The 24184-nt window shown below is 41.9% G+C and overlaps 1 protein-coding gene across 1 annotated transcript in view; it reads right to left on the bottom strand.

Annotated features, from left to right (window-relative positions):
* Positions 1-627: 627 nt before the first annotated feature.
* NWD1 (NACHT and WD repeat domain containing 1) overlaps positions 628-24184 on the bottom strand; it is a gene marked incomplete at both ends in the record, with an annotated part of 63795 nt that continues 40238 nt past the window's right edge. The window contains 8 exons of the mRNA XM_084251288.1: positions 628-929; positions 2489-2594; positions 4550-5100; positions 8202-8478; positions 10294-10448; positions 11799-11889; positions 18318-18590; positions 22234-22442. Of these exons, the coding sequence (XP_084107414.1) occupies positions 628-929; positions 2489-2594; positions 4550-5100; positions 8202-8478; positions 10294-10448; positions 11799-11889; positions 18318-18590; positions 22234-22442 (1964 nt within the window). The remainder of the gene's footprint in view (positions 930-2488; positions 2595-4549; positions 5101-8201; positions 8479-10293; positions 10449-11798; positions 11890-18317; positions 18591-22233; positions 22443-24184) is intronic.

The raw sequence follows: 24184 nt of genomic DNA, 5'->3' as shown, positions 1-24184 counted from the left end.
CTGAATAGTGACCATCAGTAACTCACAGCTACTTCTGCAAGGATCTGCTAAAATGGGTGCAGAGGCCTAATACAAACTGAAATAAGGATCAGACTACAGTACTTAATGCTTTATAATCTGTAAAACTCTGTGATCCACATCTGTAGTTTGGTTGGTCTCACATCCCTCCACCCCTCTTGGTTACTAGCACCCAACCTCACCCATGCTCAATCACATAGTTGGGTGGTGTTGACTGCATCCTCAGGCCCAGAGGACACCGGGTCAGGCTGGCCAACAATTCTCCCAGAGACAGTAATTGGTTCTGAAATGGGCATATGAGCCAATTGGGGCCAATAGAATTGGGGCCAGGAATCTGATGCCACTGTTGGGAAAGGGGAGCTCTCTTTCTATAGAACTTGAAGATGGCAGCATGGTGGCTGCCTTGTTGCTAGCTGAGAGGAGGAGGTGGCAGGTCTGTAAATGGAGCCATTAAAAGGCACAAAGACTGGAAAGATGGTGAAAAGCAAGGTCTGGGCTGCATAATCTGAGGCTTTGGGTCCACATATAAACCAGCACATACATGTTTTTTGTTTTAGTTAGATTAAATGAGGCAAACTCACTGAAGCCACATGCCCCTGCAGGGGGGTTCTATACCAGCAGGCAGACTTGTGAGCGTTTGTTAGATTTGGATTCATTTTCTTGCATGCTCCCTGGTTCTGAGTCCTGGAGAGCTTCTGTACCAGCAGCAAGCTCTTCCTTCTGCCTGGATTTGACCATCCATACTGCCTTCTTGAAGTTCTTGAGAGGGTCCTGCTGCGAGACCCTTGCAGAAGGGCACTGGAAACGCTCACGGACGAGATAGCCATGTCTGGTGGGGGCAATGAAGCCATTGGAAGTTGGGATGATTCTATTCACCACTGCATGGACAAACTGGACAGCCAGCAGGGTGCCTGTGGGGGTGGAAAACAGGGTACAAATGAGGAAATGGGGATAGTAGAGAACAAATCTCACATGTTTGAGAGTTGACTGCATGGGGTCAAATCCCATGCCCTTGACAAGTTTAGGCAGACACAACCTCTCAGAGTCCCTCTTTTCTCATCTGCAAGATGGGAACAATAACAGATTGCACCTGCAGAGGAAAATCCTGAAAATGTGAAGATGTTATGCATGTCAGGTGCTTAGTATCAGTTTCAGTCCAGAATGCATTTGACAAATATTATTATTATTGGAGGAGGAGTAGGAAAAGAGGTTGTGAACTGACCCAGGGTGAGCTTTTAAGGCTACAATTCACAGATCTCAGCTTCTGAGCCATCTGGGACTTTTGTGAGACATCTTTGCTACACTGTATTAGCGATAATATATTTGATTATAATGCATCTGATTACAATGTATTCAGCTACAACATATTTGGTTATTATGTATATGTAGTTACATGTGTTATGTATATGGATATATAATATTATGTAGTCTTATTGCAGTGTATTCTATTGTGTGTTTGATTACAATGTATTTGTTTATCATGTTTTTAATTATAATATTTTCAGCTTTAATATATATTCAATTCCAATGTATTTGATTACTGTGTGTTCAATTACAATGTATTTAATTATAATGTAGTGGACAACTATGTATTTGATTATAATGTATTCAATTACAACATATTTGAAACTACCTGATGTTCATTCAGTCACTCACATGCTTTGTGGCCTTGGAAGTTTCCCTTAACCTCTCTGAACTTCAATTTCATCAAACAGAGATAACTATGGGAGGGCCCTACCCCTCTTTTGGGGTTCCTTTTCTATGGAAGGTGACAAAGGTGAGTATGGGACCAGAAACACCACCTTCAAACCACAGTAAAAGTGCCTTTTACTCACTAGGTGAGTTTAGCAAGTCACCCCATCTCTCAGATTCTCAGTTTTTACTCAGCTGATACTTCTAAACTCCATGTGCACCACCCCATGGCTACGGCCACCCTCAGAACCTCTGAACATCTGTAGGCACAATAGGGGTTCACAGTACACTCTCACTAGGATGGATCTGAAGAAGAAGCCCACTTAGGCCCTAAAGAGGAAAGTGAGGAATTAAGATGAGGAAAGTGAGGTTGCGCCAGCACAGGATTTGATCTTGCCTTTGAACAGGGGTATCTTGTTCTTCCTGGATCTTTTGCATTCATTTTGATCTTTTTAAACATTGCATTAAAATGGTATTTCTCTCACTTGCCAAGTTTGGGGTCACTGCTTAAATTCTGTTTTCAAGGTGAACATCACTGGCCTCATCCTAGTCCCCACCTCAAGGACCAGTGGAAAGGATATTCTGGAGTTCCGGGTACCCACAGCGTGTGTCTAGAAGAGGAGGTAGACCTGTCCCATGGGCCTTAAGACACCTCCTAACATGGATGGAACCCAACAATGAAGACCACAGTAGGGTCCCCCTAATGCTCAGAACCCCAGAATAAACCCTTCTTCTCTGGATCTAGGCTCAATCATTCCCTCAAAGCAAAACAACTCACCATCCAACACACTCCAGACGATTATAGAACGATCCTTTAAGCCAGCAAACACATACTTGTCATCCTTGGAGAAGCAAGCACATTGGACTCCTCTACAGTAAGAACTCTGTCAAAAAAGACAACATCATCTTGATTTTGGACTGACACTCTGGAAATCAGCCCCTAGCCATCTTGCAGGAAGCAAGGCTTGTAAGTACCCCACAGGGGATAGATGGAATTAAACCTGGGCAGATGGGTCTCTGTGATATCCTAGGATCAAAACACATCTTTGCAGATATTAGATTGAGGACTTAGTGACATTTTGCATCAGAGAGCTGGAATTCTAGGATTTAATTTCTTAAATGGCCTTGGTTATGTGAGTACTCACTATAATTGTATTTAATTAAAAGCTATGTGCTAAATGCAATATGGGATACTGAAATGGATCCTAGAACAGAAAAAGGGAATTCATCGAAAAACTGGATACAATCCCATAAAGTCAATAGGCCAGGTAATAATTGTTCTCACATTAATTTCTTAGTTTTGATAAACATGCTCTAGTTACATAAGAAGTTAACATTAGGGGCAGCTGGGTGAGAGGTATTTGGGAGCTCTCTAATATCTTGCAACTTTTCTGCAAATCTGAAATCATTTAAAAAATTAAGTGTGCTTAAAAACAAATACCAAAAAACTAGATCTATTTCCCTGCTGTGGTGACATTTTCCATCTCAACTAAACAAAAGTTTACTTATAGCTTACGCTTCTAGTGACTTCATAAAAATAAATAAGTTAAGTGGGGCAAAGTCCTTTTGAGATGAAACTATACATATTCCCTCTTCTTTTAGTTACAAGATAGTCTCCCTATGTTAACTAACAATTTTCACTCTTGCAACCTAAAGTACAAGCTTTATTGCCCATCTGAAAAACTGAATAACATCAACCTAACAATATTTGTTGTGAAGATTAAATTATACAGATATATTAATTTGTGTACTTTAAATACTCTGTAATAGGAATGTATAACTATCTATATATGTCTTAATAATACTGATAAAATCATAATAGCTTCTTACAAGATGATAGGTGTGGACTCTAAGACATTTTGTAAGTAAAAGAGTTGCAAGTTTCCCTCTTCAGATTTGTCACATTTGTCATGCTATTTCGGACACAAGAAAAGCCCAAGCTCTTATTTTTCACTTGGAGTGATAATGGGAAAGGCCAAGAATCAAGCTCTAAAACCACTATCTGTGTAATTCTATTTAGCCTCTTTTTTGGCATTAACTTTGTTTTATTATATATTTGGCTGTATTCACTTTGTGTCCTTCCAAAAATGTGTACAAACCATGCTTTCAATGTTGGCCTCCAAGTTTTTTATAAGAAATTTTTGTATTAACTTGGAAAAAACAACAGCTGCTGTTCCTTCTGCCTAAAATGCTGTTCCACCTGACCTATTCAACCTTTTTCAGTAGCAACTCTTGCTACTCCATCCTTTGACCTTGCCCTGTTTTTCTTCAAAGCCTTCTGCTTCACAACCCATCATATATTTGCTGCTTTGCTTTTATTTCACAGTTTATCAAATACTAAGGATTTTCAGGGGCTACCTCAGTGAGCAAACAAACAAGTCCTGCCCTCACATTGCCCAGTGTCTCGCCCATGAGAACATGACTCTGAGAGATTGGAGGGTGTCTACCCTGGCCACAGCTACTTCCTCGGCACTAGGAAGGGTCAGCAGAGGTTGTGCAATCAAATTATTGGGTGTAAGAATGGCCCAGGCCAAATTAAGATGAGGAAAGTGAGGTTGCGCCAGCACAGGATTTGATCTTGCCTTTGAACAGGGGTATCTTGTTCTTCCTGGATCTTTTGCATTCATTTTGATCTTTTTAAACATTGCATTAAAATGGTATTTCTCTCACTTGCCAAGTTTGGGGTCACTGCTTAAATTCTGTTTTCAAGGTGAACATCACTGGCCTCATCCTAGTCCCCACCGCAGTGAACGGACATGGTGTACACTTAATGAGGGATGCCTGTGTCACTTTTATGACACCAGGCCCCAGCATGCATGGTGTGTGGTGGGCCACGTACCGTGTAGCTCATCTCAAATTTCCACTTGCATTCCTGCAGGTTCCAGAGACAAAGTAGTGCTTCCTCAGATCCGCTGACTGCCAGCTGCTCTTTGTGGCTAACCTCCACGCAGGTGACTCGGCTCCTGTGGGCCTCCAGAGGGAACACTTTGGAATTCACACACTCATAGAGGAAGAGGTCACCGTTGGTCATGCCATAAACCACTCGGTAGTCAGCCAGGACAGACACACTAGATATGGTCTCAGGCAGCTGGGTATAGAAGGTGTAAGTTGGCCCATCAATGACTGGACAGGGGTCCCCAGGACTGATGTCCAACACCAGGACAATGTTGTCATAAGCAATAACCAGGCGTTCTTCACTCTTGCTCAGCGCCATGCAGTTGACGGCCTTCCGGGCTTCTGGAGGGGGGATGCACATCACATCCTGCCTAGAATTCAGAGGGAACACCAGGACGATCCCTGAAACAAGGCCAGTGAAGAGGAGCTTGGCCTGCTCAGCCACCTCCAAACACCTGACCTCATTGGAGGTGTCCAGAGCGTCTTGTTCCTCACCTGTCACAGAGAGAACACCACATCAAGAATGGGTCAGAGGAATGCTCTAGCCATGTTTCCTATTTTTAAGGATTTTTAAAACATGCTTTCATTATTCACAATCTTGAACTTGGTATCTACAAGTTTCCAGACTTCCTCTCTTGCCCCCAACCTCCAAGCTTTTAAAATGATAATTGAATCATCTCACTGCCCTGCCTAACCATTCTCCATGACTTCCCACTCCCTTCTGACAAACACCCATGCCTTTCCATGTGACTTGAGGCCACATGTGACTTTTCAGACCTCATCCCAAGTGTTCCTTTTCCAAAGTTCTAAACAGGGCCAGAGAGCAAATATTCTTGCTTTGCAGGCTATAGGTTCTCTTTGCAACCAATTAATCCTGACTTTATAGCCCCAAAGCAGGCACAGACAATGGCTTTAGGTAGTTTTACTGCAAATATATTTGCTGAGTAACTAATTGGTCATAAAACAATTCTGCCATAAAAGAGAAAAAAACAGATCACTTCTCAGCCTTTTGGCTAAAATCAAGTGTAAAAGGGAAAAAAGCAGAGGGAATTTCAAAAGTATATAATGAAACATGAAAAATTAATAAGAAAATATGAAATATTTGAATACAAATATATTGCAAAAAGAACAAAACCTCTCAATACATTTATGTTGGGTCCCAGATCAGGGCTGCCCCAAGATATGCTAAAGTAGCAGCAGATTAATTATTTTGAATCAAAGAAACAGTGGTGGACTGAATAGCACCCTAAACTTCCCTTTTTCCTAAAAAGCATTTTCTCTGATGCTCCTCCTGTCTGTGTGAAAGGAACCTCCCTGCATTCAGAACTGCAGAGATGCCTCATTGGCCACAACAAGGATGTCTGGTATGAACAAGCTCTGCTTAGCTCACTACATTAGTTGCCCAAACCAAAACTTTCAAGAGTTTCTTTGTTCTGTTCGTTCTTCACAAATTTATTGCCTCTTTGTTGAAAAGTTATACAATCTGGCTGTTTTAATCATTCACCAGGTTTCATACTAAGGACCTCCTTGCTCATGAAATTAAATTTGTCTTTTCTCTGGCTAACTATCTCATATCAATTTATTATTGGGACAAAGGAACCAAAAGCAGGGAGAGGGAGCCTTCCTTCCACACACAAATTTCCCCTACTTTTCCAGAAGTGTGTAGATTCCTGGCAATACTGCACAAAGAACTAATTTTCTTTTGTGGATTTTACCTTAGCACCTGTCCTGAGTCTTTCATTTGTTCACAGTATGACACATTAAAAATTTTTTTTTTGGTGACCATATTCTAAGTGTGAAGGTTGAGAGTGTGAAGCCAGATAGAATGCTACTATATTAGAACATGATAGCACATCAGTTTGCTAAGAATTGGTTTCTCTATTCTTTTGTCAGTGGAGAAATGAAATCAAGCTGTCAACTACTTAGTTCATTTATCTTAGAGCAATTATTTATGCAGCAAAAGTACTAGTAAACAGTGGTGAAACTGCCCACTAGACATGACAGACAATATGTTAGCAAATGGCTATGTCTGGTTTGGGCCTAAAGACTGTAGTTTTCAACTCCTATCTCCTGCCCCACCACAAATGTCTGGCTTGCTCTCTGTCAACCCCAAGAGTCCAGATGCAGCTGGCATCTAACAAATATTGGCCAACTCAGTGTATCCACAAACTTGAGAGTGAATTTTCCTTCTCACTGTTTGATCATTAATAAGGTATTCAAAAATTCAATACCTTCATTATTTCAGTGAGGATTGCAATAGATATTATCAGTGATGTGCCCAGATCCCCATTGCTGGCCATTCACCCCCACACATGGCTGCCCACTGCCCTTGGGTGAAGAGTGTCTTCCATCGGGAAATGTTGCCAAGGATAGTACCAGAACAAATGCATGTCTGACCAGGTAATACAAAAGGCTAGTGCCCCTGCTTCATGAGGGGATCCTCTGAGATGAAATTCATATCTAGGGCTCCCTTCAGGATCAGATTGAAGCTACCTCTTTGGTGGGTATCTCCCTGGCCAGTTAGAAATTGAACCCATGCTGCAGAGGCTTCAGACAGCTTCACAGCGCTGCACTCAACCTGCTGCACCACCAGGGAGGGCCTATAAGCATGGTCTTTTGTGAGGGTAAGAATTGAAACCCATCTTGGCTTATTCAGGCTGTTGTAACAAAAGACCATAGCTGGGGCAGCTTAACAGTCCTCCCCAACCCGTCTGCTTCCCCCACACCCCTTTTCAGGTCTCTCCTAGCAACTCACCTCAACAAGCCACACTTGCAAATATCCCTGTCTCAGATTTTGCTTGTAGGAATACTGGATTAAATCAGACAATGATAACAAGATTGTCCAGATTGTGCTGGAAATTGATAAAATTAAGTCCTGTTTCTATTTGTTATTTCCAACTGGGTTGGAATTATTGGGGTGTTATGAGCTGAATGCCCCCCCCCCCATTCATATATTGAAGTTCTAACTCCCAAGGTGATGGTACTAGGTGAGGACCTTTGGGATTTGGTCATGAGGGTAGGGTCCCTGTGATTGAATTACTGTCCCCAAAGAAAGATACACTAGAAAACTAGCTTCCTCTCAGTTCTTTGCCATTTGAGGAGACAATGAAAAGGCTGCAAATAACTGAGGGGCCCTCACCAGACACCCATCGTCCAGTGCCTTGATCTTGGACCTCCAATCCCCAGAACCATGAGAAATCGTTACCTGTTGTTAAGCTACCCCAGCTATCGTCTTTTGTTACAACAGCCTGAATAAGCCAAGATGGGTTTCAATTCTTACCCTCACAAAAGACCATGCTTATAGGGCCTCCCCGGTGGCGCAGTGGGTTAAGCACAGCGCTGTGAAGCTGTCCACAGCATCTGCAGCGCGGGTTCAATTCCTGGCTGGCCAGGGAGATACCCACATGGAGAGGCAGATCTCTCCTGTCTCTCCCGCTGCTCCCCTCAGCAGTGTTTTCAGTCCATTTGCCTGTTCTGCTCTCCACTCTCTCTCTGGTGAATTCTTGCACCCTCCAACGCTCTGGCCTGTACCCCAGTTCTTGCATAAATAAAATAAATCTTTTTTTAAAAAAAGACCGTGTTTATATCTTACAAACCTTCCATCAAGTCCCAAATGGTAACTTTGTTTCTGTCTCCAATTTTGGGGAAGTACACATAGTTTCCATTATGAGACACAGCAGTGAGGCCAGTGCGGTCCAGAAATGGGGTAGAGGCTCCAGACTGCTGAGCATAGGTGAGATCCCAGACCTTCAAAGACGACGACTGCTGGGAAGCAGAGGCAACCAGGGCCCCACCCTGGACCAGCAAGTTCACAGGGGCCCCAACACCTTCGAGGATGGCCAGCAGGGTCCCCTGCTCTGACAGACTCCACACCTGAGGATGGAAAGCAGAGTGGCAGGGTTCATGTTGATGTAGCTTGGAAACATGCTTCAGGCCATTTGTCCACCTACAGTGGCTTCTTAAGCTGTGGCTCAAGGGTCTTCCAACCTCCCCACCCCCTCAAGCTTCCCCACATCTCACTGATGTACTACCACAGCAGTTCTTTTTTTTTTTTTTTAAAGATTTATTTATTTATTTATACAAGCACTGGGTACAGTCAGAAGTGCAGGAGGGTGAGAGAATTCACCAGAGTCAGAGTGGGGAACAGAATAGGCAGAAGGACCGAAGTACACTGCTGAGCGGAGCAGTGGGCGCGGCAGGAAAGGTCTGTTGCTCCATGTGGGAACCTCGCCAGTGCCCGGGGATCGAACTGGCGCTGCAGAGGCTGCAGGCAGCTTTGCAGGCCAGCACTCAACTGCTGCGCCACCAGGGGAGGCCCACAGCAGTTCTTAAAGTGTGTTTTAGGGAACCTCAAGGAGGGTTCCTCCAGGTCTTTGGAGGAGGGTGTTTTGCAAAAGCCAAAAGTATTCTTGTAATGATTAAGATGTAATTTGCCTTTTATACTCTCTTCCTCTCACAAGTGGGCACTGGAGTTTTCCAGATGGTAATTAACTATAGGAGAATGTGGAATTAAAGATGAGAATCCCTCTGTCTTCTATGGAGTCAGACAGGAAAAATTTACCAAAATATGAAATAACACATTTTCTTATGAGTTTCCTTATTTGTTTCAGGAAATAATTCTCATAGAAGTACGTTATTATGTCCACAGATACTGTTAATGAATTAATGGGAAAATATCTTGGGATTTTATCACCTCTAATTTTTATTTTTTTGGTTTTTTTTATAGATTTATTTATTTATACAAGAACTGGGGCACAGGCCAGATGTGCAGGAGGGTGAGAGGATTCACCAGAGACAGAGCAGGGAACAGAACAGGCAGATGGACTGAAGAACTGCTGAAGGGAACAGAGGGCGAGACAGGAGAGGTCTGCTGTGCCATGTGGGAGTCTCCCTGGCTGGCTGGGAATGGAACCGGCGCTGCAGAGGCTGCAGACAGATTCACAGCGCTGCGCTTAACCGGCTGCGCCACCAGGGAGGCCCACCTCTAATTTTTAATATGGTAATTATCAATAGATTCTAAATGCCACGTCGGATCCTGGGTCGGATCCTGGAATCAAAAAGAAAAAAAGGACATTTGTGGGGAAGTTGGTGAAACTGGGAGATGAGTTCACAGTATTATTCAGTATTAATTTCTTGGTTTTGATAATTTGAAATGTTGATATTGGGGGAGGCCTGGTTAAGAGTAGATGTCTATATGGGGACTCTGTGCTCTCTTTGTAATTGTTCTATAAATCCTAAAATTATTTGAAAATAAATCATTTGTTCAAAACATATAAATTCAAATTGCTTTGACCCACATGAAGGAAAGAAAGTTCTCAGAGGGTCTCTTGAAAAATGTAAAGCATTAGGAGACCAGTATGTGATTGATCTGCTACTTATTTGCTATTTATCACATGCTTTGTCTTCAGCTGTCAAAACTTTGAGCTTAATGCTCCTCCCTCTCCCTTTGACCCTGAAGACCTAAACCCTCCCAGATGTTCCTGTTTGGTGGAAATAATGTTTCCTTCATTGAACACTTTGGTATGCCCCTCTCAAGCCTGCTGCTGGGTCCCTGGAGACTCCTCCATTCTCCCAATGGGCCACCTCTCTTTACCTTCATTTGTTTTTGTATTATAAAGTCAAAGAGCCCTAAAGAATCGTACTTTCTGTTCTCGAGGTAGAGGTGAGGGTGATGCATTGCCCTCTCACCTGGATGAGTGCATCCCGGGAACCAGTCACAATCAGATTGTTGTCAGGACCAAAGACAGCCGTTTCCACCATGTCCTCATGTTCTAGGTCAGTGGCCATGAACTGATGAAACCCTTGTGAGTCTGCCAAGAATATCCGCACAGATTTTCCAAAGCCTGAAATGACAGGGACTGGGGTGATATCCTTCATTCCTTGAGGAGCTTGAGAGTAATTCAGGTCAATAAAGAAAGAGTTTTCTGAGCACCTACTATGTGCCAGTGGTGAACAAGATAGACAGCCCCACCTTCACAGAGCCTACAGTTGGTGGCAGTGGTGGTGGGGTAATAGGCATCAATAATTTCACAAGACGGAGATTCCAGTCTGTTTGAATTTATCATGGTGTCCCAGAACCCAGCACAAAGTTGGGCACAGTCATGTATCACTTATGATGCTTTGGTCAACACTGGTCTAAAGTGTTCTTGAACCCTGGAAATGGCTTCATAAAACTCACACTGATTTTAGGGCAATGAAAATACCCTGCATGATACTATAGCAATGGATATACATCATTATACATTTATACAAAACCAGAGAATATACAACACCAAAAATGAACCCTAATATAAACTGATTTGGGTAGACAGAGTGTCCATGGGGGTTTATCAATTATAACAAATGCACCATCCAGTGCTGGATGTTGATAGTGGGGGAGACTGTGTATATGAGGGTGGAGAGCAGCAGTTACATGGAAAAATCTCCATACCTTCTGCTCAATTTGGTTGTGAACCTAGAATGGATCACCCCAAAATTCAGACTACACAGTATGTTGGTCACCTCTGTTGGCAAGATTTCCCTGATGGCTTTGACTAAGGAAGGGAACCCTGTCATATGCTACCATATCCCTTTATTCTTGTCTTATATGACCAGCCTCTCTATTTTGGGGTTAGCTAATTGTCCATCTTTCCTGCTAGACTGGTAACCCCCTGAAAGTGGGGGTTATGTAGGCTGACTTACTCTCAGTGCACTCAGACCTCTTCTATTTTGTGACTATACAGCAGAGAGAACTCCCATTTCAAAGATAACCAACCCAAAGCCCCAAAAGGCTAGGAAACTTGTCCAAAATCGGTTGGCAAACTATAGTGCATGGACCAAAACTGACTGTCACTTACTTTTATATTGCCCATGTGCTAACACTAGTTCTTGCATTTTTAAGTGGTTGGAAAAAAATCAACATAAGATTATTATTGTACGATAGGTGAAAATTATATGAAGTTTATATTTCAGCACCCATAAAGAAAGCTGCACTGGCGCACAGACACACCCACCTTGGGGGAGGGGGTTTTCAAGTTACAAGGGTGGTGTTGAACTGACCTATCAGGTCTGCAAAATCAATGCTGCTTACTACTGGGCCCTTTGCAGACAGTTTGTAACCTCTGGTCAAAGATGTCTCCTTTTCCAAGCCCTTCTCCACTTGTAACCAAATCCAGAGTTACCTCCTCATCACTCCCAAAAGAGCTCAATATTACCTGCAGCAAGAAGGGAGTCATCTTCAGAGACCACCAGGAACCCCACAGCTTCTGGAAGTTTCTCCAGCAGGCTGTCTCCTTCAGAGGAAACCTGTGCAGAGTCAAAAATGGCTGTCAAACATTTCCATGGGCTTAAGGGTTCAGGGTGAGGGGCCTGGATTTGCCAGAGGGTTCTGCCAATCACTGACTCTGGGACACTAAGCAAACTTCCTAACCTTGGTGCCTCAGTTTCCTCACCTGTTAAGTGGGAGTCAACACCAGGATGATCTCATGGGGCTATAGTGCATGCACACTATAAAAGCAGCCTTCCCAAATTGGCAGTCGTTATTATCACTGTTGAAGGTGATGTAACTAACTCAGGGACTCTGGGAACATTCTAGCACCCACCCCCTAGAGGAGTTCTGGAGATCCCAAATAAGATGGAAATAGGTTGGAGCCAAAGAAGGGCACTCAGTTTACCCATCTGTAACAGAGATAATGGCAGCAGCTACATCTTAGCATTTTTTAAAATAATTTTTAAAATTTATTTATGTATACAAGAACTGCGGTGTAGGCCAGAAGTGCAAGGCGTGAGAGGATTCACCAGAGACAGACTGGGGAGCAGAACAGGCGTGCTACTGAAATACAGTACTGAGGGGAGCAGTGGGCGAGTCAGGAGAGGTCTGTTGCGCCATGTGGGTCAGCTCCCTGGTCAGGGATCAAACTCATGCTGCAGTGGCTGCGCCACCAAGGAAGCCCCTTAGCATTTTTTTGAAAGTTAATAAGTTGGTGAATATAAAGTTCCTGGGATACAGTGAGAACTTTGTGAAACCTTGTTATGTCCATTAAAGCACCTCAAGCCCAGGGGTCAGTAAACTTTCCTAGTAAATTGTAAATGCTTTAAGCTTTGCATGCAGGCCACCTCAACTTTGCTGTTCTAGTGTAGCCATGGGTAGTATGAAAACAAGTGAGCCTGATTGTACCCCAATAAAACTTCATTGAACTTCCACATCATAAGATCTTATAATGTATTTATTTTCCAACCATTTTAAATCACAAAACCATTCTGGGATGGACACAAACAGGCAGCAGGGCACAGACTGCTGCTGACTGCTGTTCAAGCCTATCTGATTTTTTAGAGCTACAGAGTTTCCCATAATAGAGAAGGTCTTTCGTTCACTTAACCACTTCCTATGAAGAGACATTTAAGATCATGCTCTATTATTACATATTATAGCACTGCAGCAAATATTATCTAGTCTGGTCTTATTTTAAAAGAAGGGTATATTTCTGAAGGTACCTAAAACCTCTAGAACTATCTGAAGACCTCAGATACTATGAAATGTGTCTGAAGACCTCAGATACTATGAAATGTGTCAAATTTGAGTGGGATTTTCTCCTAGGACCAATAAAGGGCAGTCAGTGTCTCTGCCTACCACTATGGTGCTCCACGTACACTCATGCAGACACAGTGTACCATTCACTGAGCAAAGTTTAAAATGTTTTTTTTTTCATTTTTCCCTATTTCAAAGTTGCATATAAAATAAGACTAAATACTTTTACAATCATATTTCAAATTTGCCTACATCAAATTCACATCTGAGCACAGGTGCAGGAATTTGGAAGTCCCAGGACACAGGATTGCTGGATTTGAATGTAATGTAATTTTTTATCTTGATAGACAGTACAAGATTGTGTTCCCCAGGGCCTCCCCAATGTACTCCTATGAAGAAGGTAAAATAGTAGCTGAGAAATGGATCTTCTTTTCATAAAAATATTCACTTTTATGTTCAAAATAAGAGCTCCATTACAAGCACTTTTCTGAACCAGTCAATTCCTGGGAGTTTTAAAAACATCAACATTTAGATAATAAAATAACTCTCCCATTCCTGGTAAAAAGCATCACTCCATGCATGAGTCAATTTCAAAGTTTCAGAGAATTGCAATGAACAAAGGCAAGACACAGTAAGCTCTCTGGGCTCAGAGTGAGTGCCTTAGTCCAGAGATGGCACATGAAACCTTATAGTTGTGCCTGAATTAGTATGTGTATGTTAATTTCTATTAGAGCAGGATGAGGTCCTACTATATATCTTTAAATCTTTGTTGTAAGTTCATGTCATTTCAATACCAGACTCTTGGCTGACATACCTACAACCTTCGTTTTGTGGTTTGCAGGTCTAATGGCTCCACAACTGCTCTTCCTGAGACCAGATAGTTCTAGAGGTTTTAGGTACCTCCTCATTCAGCCTTCTTGTCTTTGTTCTGACTTTTCTAGGACACAGATAACTTTGACTGTTCTCTTTCTCTTCTGTTTAACTTTTCAGGTGTGTGTCCTTTTTTCACTGGACTTCCATCCTATATTATATCCACATATCATTTAGTGATGGGGTTATATTGTAAGAACTGCATCATTAGGCAAAGCCATCCTTGTGTGAACATCATAGACTATAATCACATAATCCTAGGTGATTCAGCCGCTGTACACCTAGCCTATCTGGAGACCTGTCATCTATATGGTCCACTGTTCATGGAAATGTCATGACATGACCGTATATCCCTTCTGCCTAAAGAACTTCTTTTTAGCAGTTCTAATAGTGCCAAGTAGTTGAAGACAAATTCACTCAGTATTTTTTTTTTTGCCTAAAAATGTCTTTATTTTGTCTCTAATGTTGAAGGACAATTTTGAAATATCTGGATGTCTAGCTTGACAGGTTTTATTATTTTCTTTCCATCAATCCCATTGTCTTCTATCCTCATAATTTCTGCTAAGAAGTTAGCTGTAATTCTTACTAGGGACACCCACTGGAAGGAATGGGTCTGTTTTCTTCTGACAGCTTTAAATGTTTTTCTCTTTATCTTTGATTTTCAGCAGTTTGATTCCTATTGCCAAAATGAAGTTCTATTTCTTTTGGCCCTGCTGAGGGCTATATGAGCTTTTGGATCTGTGGGCTGTATCTTGCATAAATTTTGGAAAATTTTCTTCCATTTCCACTTCAAATATTTATTTTACTGCATTCTCTTTCTCTGCTTTCCTCCAGAGATTCTAGTTGTACTTTTGATCATTTGGCAATGTTTCATGACTCTCAGATTCTCAGTTCTTTTTCCACTCATTTTTATTTTATTTTAAATTACATTTATATTGGATAATTTCCACTAATTTTGTCTTTAATTCACTGATCTTTCTCTAATGACTGATGCGCTCATAAGTGCATCAAATGAGTACTTCATTTCTGACATTCTTCTTTCTGTCTAGCATTTCCACTTGATCCTTCTCTCTAGCTTTATTTTGAAAAGTCCCCATCTGTTCACACATTATCCTAAATATTTGGAAGTTCTTTCTGATCATATCAACATCTGAATCATTTGTGTGTTAACTTCTACCGATTGATTCACTCTGATTATGCTGCCACTTGCTTGCTTCTTTTGTGTCATCATTTTTGTGTTATATTGGACATTGTATGTAAAAGAACAGTAGAGTATAAAATAATATTTACCCTGAGAAAAGGACATGCTTTTTCTGTTGGACCTTTAGTGTAAAGTATTCCAAATCAATCTCATCTGTACTTCTGCTGGGTCTCATTTTGAGTTTGATTGTGTCTTTAGTTAAGTTTGTTTCACTACTGTCTTCCAATGTTTTGAGGGTGATATCAAGACTTTCCATGCAGCAGGGCTGAGATCTGATCACTGGTGAGATTCCAGAACCTTGTATCTCTTACAGCCTCGCCACCAGCTTTCCAAATCATGAGATTGCTATTTCTACTTTACAGCCCTTTGGGATGTTAAAGATTGGCTTCCAGGCCTGCCTGCAATTTTCTGCCCTGATATACATTTTGCCATGTGGTTTGGGTTCTTCCAGAAACATGCTGAAAATAGTATCTGAGTGCAAGAAGTTTACTTGGGAATTGATCTCAGGAAACACTGGTAGAGAGCACAGAATTGAGATAGGGAAAGAAAAGCATCCAGTAAATATGACTCATCAAACCAGTAACCAGTGTGGGCATTGGGGAGCTCAGCTGCTGAAGCTGCTCTGAGACAGAATGTAGAATATGCATCAAGTTTCCCTATAGAAGGGCCAAAAACTGGGGTTCTATCCACCTGCTCTATGAGTGGTTGGGTAAGGGCTGCATTAACATGGGCTCTAAATGTGCTGTGTGGAGGAAGGGGAGTCAGAAAAAAAAAAAAAAACAACTCAGGCACAGAGTTGCAGGTATACAGCTGTAGTGTTAGTGACTGACATCAAGATTTTGATTGCTGAGATATCTATTTCAAATATGCCCATCTTGAATAACACATCACCAGATGCATGAGACCACTACTAGTAAATTAACCAGATTAGGAATTAGACTGCACCCACCCCAGAAGTTCCTTCTTTCAGAAAGCCCTGGGTGACCTAGATAACTGACCACTTGAGTGACCCTGCTTCTCTTTTCCCATGCTCTAATTCCAGATCATATCTTTTAAATTTTCCAATAAAGAGTGGACCCCTGAAACCCTGGACAGCCCAACCTCAGATTCTAATACAGGCAGAGTGTCAGGCTCTTTCTTTCATAGCTCTCTCTCTCTCCAACTCCCCAAGACCTCACCATGTGGCTCTCAAGTGTGCTTGCATCTTCAGGAATTGAAAGTAATAAATATTGCTCCTAAAAGTTCCCTCATGGTTTCTTGTGAAGTGCATAGTGCAGTCACAATAAAAGCCACGAAAGCTGGTCCAGCCATAAATAGGGACCCAGTGTGTAATGTGAAAATGTCTCTGGAGCTCCTTGAGAGTGCTGTGTGCTTGGACCAACAGAAGAGCAACCTTCAGGAATAGAGAACATTGAGGAGACAGAGATGGGGCACCAAACATGGGTTATACAAGGAGAAAGAAGAATTGAACTAACATCATATTTCCACTTCACTTTTGTGATATCTGTGTGTCTCCATCCCCACGGGCTGGAAGCCAGGGCATGTCTGACCATCCCTTGTCCTGGTTCTGCATGTAGGTGCCATTCTCTCCTACCTATCTTACAAATGGGGAAACTGAGGCTCATGGAAAAGGCTAAAACAGCCCCCAAATACAGCCAATTAAAGGTAAGGGGGCTTTCCTGGTGGCCCAAGGGGTTAAGTCTCAGCATTATGAAGCTATCAGCAGCCACTGCAGCATGAGTTTGATCCCCGGCCAGGGAGCTACCCATATGGTGCAATAGACCTCTCCTATTTCACCCGCTGCTCCCTCAGCAGTGTATTTCAGTAGATCCACCTGTTCTGCTCCCCACTCTGTCTCTGGTGGATCCTCTCACCCCACACACCTCTGGCCTGCACCCCAGCTCTTGTATGCATAAATAAATAAATCTTTATATATTTTTATATATTTTATATATAATATATATATAAAGGTAAGACTGGGATTTTCAAACTCAAGTGTGTCTGAACCCAAAGTTGAAGTTCTTTCTGGGTCTACTAAAGATAATCAGAGAATGAAAAAGGAGTAAAATTAAACAACTGAGAGACCCCATGACAGGAATGAGGTTATCTCTCATGTGTTGCTTACAGTGTAGGCCAGAGAGTGAGAGTCTCAGGGAGGAGCAAAGGCCACAAATTTCAGAAATATGGAGCTTTTGGATGAGTCTTTAGATGTTGTATTTCTCCCTTTTTCAAACCCACACCTTCTCGGCAAGGCTTACAAGACCCTCTGTGATCCATCCCATACTGCCTCTTGTTTCCCTGAAACACCAGGCATGCTCCTATTTCTCCCATGATATCCCATAGTCCCTTGATCTCCACTTTTTCCACCTTTAAAATCCTTCTTCCAAGCCTGCCTCCCCAGGAAGGTCTTCTCAGACTGCTTCTTTCAGAAGTATTTTCTTCTTCACCAAGAACACACTGCCTCTATCTCTATGGAAAACAGATTGCCTCTTAGTATGACCCTGTCTTTGACAAACCACCTCCCTTCCATAGGCTGGGCTCCTTGGGAGTGGATTTGGATTCTTGTACTCCTAGACCCCCTCCAGTGTCCAGTGTGGCCTTTGTTTCTCCACCTATGAGTTCCTGTGTAATTCACCATTGGAGACCCACCTATATCCTCTCACCATTCTCATCTAATCCTGAAAGCTGCTGACCATGTGCCTGCAACTCCTAACCTGTGTTAATGTTTTTGTTGCTTCTGACCTTCTCCCTCATCCTACCAGGCCCTGTGTTAATGCTTATCCACCCAACTATCGATACAGTTATCCAACCAACCATTGATGGAACTGGTGGGTGGAGCCCCAGCTCATGTCCTACAAGGGGACATCTCTGCAGTCTATTCTGAACTATCTCCCAGGGTGGAGGGTCAGAGGCATAGCAGGACCAAACTCCACAAATCACCTGCATTGAACAGACTCCAGGAGACCCTTAGATGTTTCTTGATGTGTGCTAAATTATAACTTTTTAGAATTAAGAAGCCAAGAGTCATTTATTAAAAGATCAAACTGGAGAAGATCTCTCCCAACTTATAAGCACCCTTATCTGGGTGCTTTTGGACTGAGTTATGTCAGCATTATATACAGTAAAGTTGCTTACCAAAGAGATGGAGCCCTGGCTGAATCCAGTAACCATCTTTCCCTGTTTCTGGATAGAGACCCCACAGGTAGGTGCTTCTTCTTTGATGCTGGACAAATGTTGCTTGCCCTGCAGCTTTCCTGTGGTGGAGTTCCACATACTGACCACACCAGCCTCAGACACTGTCAGCAGCATGGCCCTGGAAGCCAAGGCTGCCATGCACATCCAGGGATCGGTAACATCTCCCAGGATACGGAAAACCAACTCTGCAGTTTCCAGATTCCATGCATTGATCTAAAGGAATGATGACCAGGAAGAGACACGTCAGTGGGCAAATTAGATGGTAAGCATTGCAGAGCTGAATGCAAGCCCTGTTCTTGTTTTATAATTCACACATTTATTTTCAAGGCTCTACCAGTTAAAAAAAATAAAGGAGTGGTGCAGGGGTCCTGAATAGTATCCTGGGATACCAAAAAGGACATTTGTCGAGAAATTGATGATTCCAAATAAATTCTGGAGTTAGGCTGATAGAAACTATCACTATTAATGCACCCTGGGTATGTAGATGTTGACACTGAAGAGGCTGGACCAAGACCATATGGGAACTCTTCATAGTATCTTTATAACTTTTCCATGTCTAACATTGTCCAGAATAAGAAGTTTTTAAAAATGAGGGAGAGGGTGGGCTTCCCTGGTGGCGCAGCGGTTGAGCGCAGGGTTGTGAAGCTGCCCACAACCTCTGCAGCGCCGGTTTGATCCCTGGCTGCCAGGTGAGGGTCCCACATGGTGCGCAGACCTCTCCTGCCGCCCGCTGCTCCCCTCAGCAGTGTATTTCATCAGTCTGCCTGCTCTGCCATCCGCTCTGACTCTGGCGAATTCTCTCACCCTCCCGTGCTTCTGACTGTACCCAGTGCTTGTATAAATAAATAAATCAATAAAAAAAAAAGAGGAAGGGGGAAGTACATGCCAAATACATTCACATATATGCCCAAGTAATTATTGATTAAAATAGGTTTTACCAAAAAAGTAAACCTCTTTTTATTGGCAATAACCATTTAGCTAGTAAATATTTGCCCATTAATTCTACTTCTGGGGTTTACACTAAAGAAATACGGAGAGATATACAGTTAAACACATACACATATGCAGTTGATCCTTGAGCCATATGGTTTTGAACTGCACAGATCCACCTGTATGTGGATTTTCTTTTAAAGAGACAACATTAACGTATGGTGTGGTTAAACACAGTACTCTAAATGTATTTTCTGTTCTTTATGTCTTTCTTTTTTTTGTTAAAGGTTTATTTATTTATACAAGAATTGGGGTACAAGCCAGAGGCACAGGATGGTGAGAGAATTCACCAGAGACAGAGTGGGGAGCAGAACAGGCAGACAACCAAAAACACCACTGAGGGGAGCAGCAGGCAAGAGAGGAGAGGTCTGCCGTGCCATGTGAGTAGCTCCCTGGCCGGCCAGGAATCGAACCCACACTGCAGAGGCTGCAGACAGCTCCACAGCGCTGTGCTCAACCCGCTGTGCCAACAGGGAAGCCTCTTTAAGCTTTCTTAATAACATTTTCTTTTCTCTAGTTTACTTCATTGTAAAAGTATAGTATGTAATAACACCTAACATACGAAATATAATGCATATGACAGTGCTAATTGACTGATCGTGCTATTGGCAAGGTTTCTGGTCAACAGTAAGCTATTCGTAGTTAAGTTTTGGGGAAGTCAAAAGCTGTCCATCATCTAAACATCTTATTTCAGTGATTAAAAAGCACAAAGAGGGCCTCCCCTGGTGGCTGCCCTCAGCCTCTGCAGCGCCGGTTCGTTCCCGGCTGCCAGAGAGGGTCCCACAAAAAAAAAAATTAAAGCACGAAGAATTGGAAATTCTTATTGGACAGCATATCTGTCCAATAATAAGGATTACTTAAATAAGCTGTAGTGGCACCAGGCAATAGAATTTAAGAAAACAGTAAGCAGGCTGATTTTGAAGAATGCTTATATGGTTATAGGCAAATGTTCTTGACATGTTAAGTGGGGAAAATTGTTTCATAAAATGAATGTACGATTTTACCTGTGGTTTTACCCAGTAAAATCATATAAATGTTAATGGTGATTACCTTTGGAATTGTTTATTACTTCTTTCTGTATCTTGCAAACTTTTGCTAATAAAAAAGATGATGTCCACAATCAATTTTGAAATCAATCAACACATTAGTAATGTTTAAAATGTGTCCAGGGGTTAAGACAGCCTATGAAGCTGTCTGCAGCCACTGAAGCATGAGTTCGATCCCTGGCCAGGGAGCAACCCACATGGCGCGACAGACCTCTCCTGACTTGCCTGCTGCTCAACCCAGCAGTGTATTTCAGTCAGTCTGCCTGTTCTGTTCCCCACTCTGTCTCTGGTGAATCCTCTCACCCCCACACCTCTGGCCTGTACCCCAGTTCTTGTGTGCATAAATAAATAAATCTTTAAAAAAATGTGTCCAGGTGCCTCCCTGAGAGCCTCTGCAGCGCATCGATCCCTAGCCAGCCTTGGCGCTGCTTGCTTGGCACAGCAGACCTCTCCTGCCTCAACCACTGCTCCCCTTGGCAGTGTGTTTCAGTTGATCTGCCTGTTCTGCTTCCTGCTCTGTCTCTGGTGGGTCCTCACGCCCCCTGCACCTCTGGCCTGTACCCCAGTTCTTATACGTATAAATGAATAGGTCTTTACGTAAATAAATAAACAAATAGTGTCCAATTAAATTTAAATTTTACCAACTATCTCTTAAAAAGTAAAAAGAAACAAGTGAAATGCATTTCAATAACATTTTAATCTACTATGTCCAAATGTTATCATTTCAACATGGGATAGACATAAAATCACTAGGGAAATATTTTACATTATTTTTATGATACTACATCTTTGAAATCTAGTGTTTGCTTTCTTCCTATGGCACCTCTCAATTCAGAACAACCACATTTAGAGGTGTTGGTGGTATAGTGGTGAGCATAGCTGCCTTCCAGAATAACCACACTTGAAGTAGTCAGTAGCCATATATTACTGGTGAACCCCATTATTAAACAGCAGAGCTGATAAGCTACCAATTTTACTAGTGTTAATGGCCAATTATGAATAAAGTGTCTTAATTAATAGCTACTAAATTATTTGGTGCATAAAACATGCCAAGCCATGCTAGGTGTTTTGAGTCATTATCTCATGTGGTAGTTGTAGAACTGAGTCAGAGTGGTAAAATGATATGACCAAGATGACACAGCATGCAAGGAAGGAATCACTGGGGCAAATTCAGATTACAAATATACTCCCCAATGCCTTTAGTTATTAGTTTTAACCCATGATTCTATTTTGTGTCTTATTCATAAAGTGAACAATGATAGGGTAAAGATTGACAGAATAGAATGACAACAGAATCTGTATCCTTTTCAGATATACATGGAGCATTTATCAAGAGAGACCATAAACCAAGTCTCAATGCATTTGAAAGGATTCAAATCAATTTAAATGGCATTAAATTAGGAAAAAATAAATAACAGAAAGCTATCAGGGAACTTCTAAGGTATTTGGCAGCAAATAGAACACTTGTGAATAGACCATGGACCAAAGAAGAAATCAGAAGGGAAATCTGAATATAAGTGAAAACATAGCATTTCCATAATTGTGGGATATAGGTAAAGCAGTACTCAAAGGGAAACTTTTAGCACTAAACCCATAATAATAAAAAAAAAAGGTCTCAAATCTTAGGATCAGAATGAACTGTCGAGATTATCTTACCAACTATAAAGTTTGAAACCCCTTAGAGTACCTCTCAAGTGGTTGTGTACCCCTCTTTGTCCCTTTCCCCTTATCCGGGAGTCCCTCCTTATAGAAAAAGCATATAATGACTTTGTATGTGCTGGCCTCGGCTTTCTTTTGCAAGCAGGGCATGTGTTAGTTACCTTTGAGCCAGAGGCTGAATACACAACCTTCATTTCTTCATCCACATGAAGACTCCAGATTTGAGGGTCAGTGGGATCTTTTGAGCCTCCATCCCAAATGACAAATTTCTCCTTCCCAGATAGTAAGTCCCACAAGCGCAAAGTGTGGTCTTTTGAGGCAGAGATGGCCTGAGTCCCTCTGGTAAACACTTTAACACATCTCACCTCTCCTGTAGTGGGATAGGAGGTAAGCGGAAAAAGAGATTCATCCTAGCATTATCCATATAGCAGATAACTAGAAATAGTCTCATAGTGAAAAAAATTAAAATAGTTTCAAAATTCTGGAACATCATCTATTGTGAAGATGAAATTATTTCTTCTTCTTTTTTTTTATTTTTATATTCCCCATACAATTGCAACCTCCTGATTTTGATCCCAATCCCTCCATTCCCCGCTCCCTTCCCCTCCCCCCCAAAGTGTGTCTCTGGTTCATGGATGTTTGTTGATTTTGATTTTTTTCTTTCTTATAGTTATTCTTTTTCCTGGTCCCTTATTTAGGTTTTCTAGATTCCTGTTACGAGTGAGACCATCCGGTATTTTTCTTTTTCTTTCTGGCTTATTTCTCTGAGCATGATCCCTTCCAGCTCCATCCATGTGTTTAGAATTGCATGTGTTTAGAAGATGAAATTGCATGTGTTTAGAAGATGAAATTTTTTTTAAGATTTATTTTCATTCATTTATGCATAAAAGAACTGGGGTGTAGGCCAGAGGTATGGGGGGTGAGAGGATTCACCAGAGACAGAGTGGGGAGCAGAACAGGTAGATCTACTGAAATACACTGCTGAGGGGAGCAGCGGGCGAGACAGGAGAGGTCTGCTGCGCCATGTTGGTTAGCTCCCTGGCCGGGGATCGAACTCATGCTGCAGTGGCTGCAGATAGCTTGATAGAGCTGAGACTTTTAACCCCTGCCCCACTAGAAAGGCTCTAAGATGAAATCATTTTGCTACATTTAAGCATCATGAATATGAAGATGTGATGGATCACAGCAATGTTACTCATTTTGGGAAGATGTAAATTCAAATTGGAAGCAATGTAAGTGTCCTTCAAATAACATTGCAGTTTACATTTACATTGCATGTAAATGTTCTTCCATTGATGAATGGATAAACACACTGGTCCTCCCATATAATGGAATATGCCTCAGCAATTCAAGGAGGGGGGGAAACATTGATACATGCACAACACAGATGAACCTCAAACATATTATGCTGAATGAAAAAAGTCAGATGCAAAAAACAATTCCATTTATATGAAATGTCCTGAAAACAACATCAGAGGTTGTCAAGAGCTGGGGTGGGGTCAGGAATGGGCTCAAGCAAGAGGATACTCTTTGTGGTGATGGAAAGTTCTAAAATTATGGCAATGGTCTCACAACTTGGTAGATTTATTTAAAATCACAGAATTGTACATTTAAAACAAGTGAGAGTTGTTTAAAAAAATTCAACAGAAACAAAAAAAATGTTTATGACTGATACTGAGAAAAAGTAAAGCTGTGTATGTGCTTACTTGCAATGATAGAAAGGTTTTAGTATATTTACTGTGGTATAATTTACAGCATAAAATGCACCCATTCATGTATAATAGTATAATTCACTGATTTTTATGTGCTCCCAGAATTGTGCAGCCATCACTGCAGGCTACATTTAGAATATTTCCATAATCTGAAAATGCTATCACTTCTGCCTCCCTTCTCTCTATTGTTTTAACCATTTTAAAGTATGTAATACAGTGACACCTAGTACATTCACAATGTTGTACGACATCACCTCTATCTGATTCCAGAACATTCCATCACCCCTAATGGAGACCCCGTACCAGTTCCATTGGCAGTCATTCCTGCCTCCCTTCCCTCAGTCCCTGATGGCTACCCATTTGCTTCTGTCTATGGATTTGCCTGTTCTGGAAATTCATA

The sequence above is a fragment of the Talpa europaea genome (genome assembly GCF_964194135.1).
Source record: "Talpa europaea genome assembly, chromosome: 12".
NCBI classification, from domain to species: Eukaryota; Metazoa; Chordata; class Mammalia; order Eulipotyphla; family Talpidae; genus Talpa; species Talpa europaea.
Note: the sequence above shows the minus strand (reverse complement) of the source record. Positions and strands in the feature narration are given on the sequence as shown.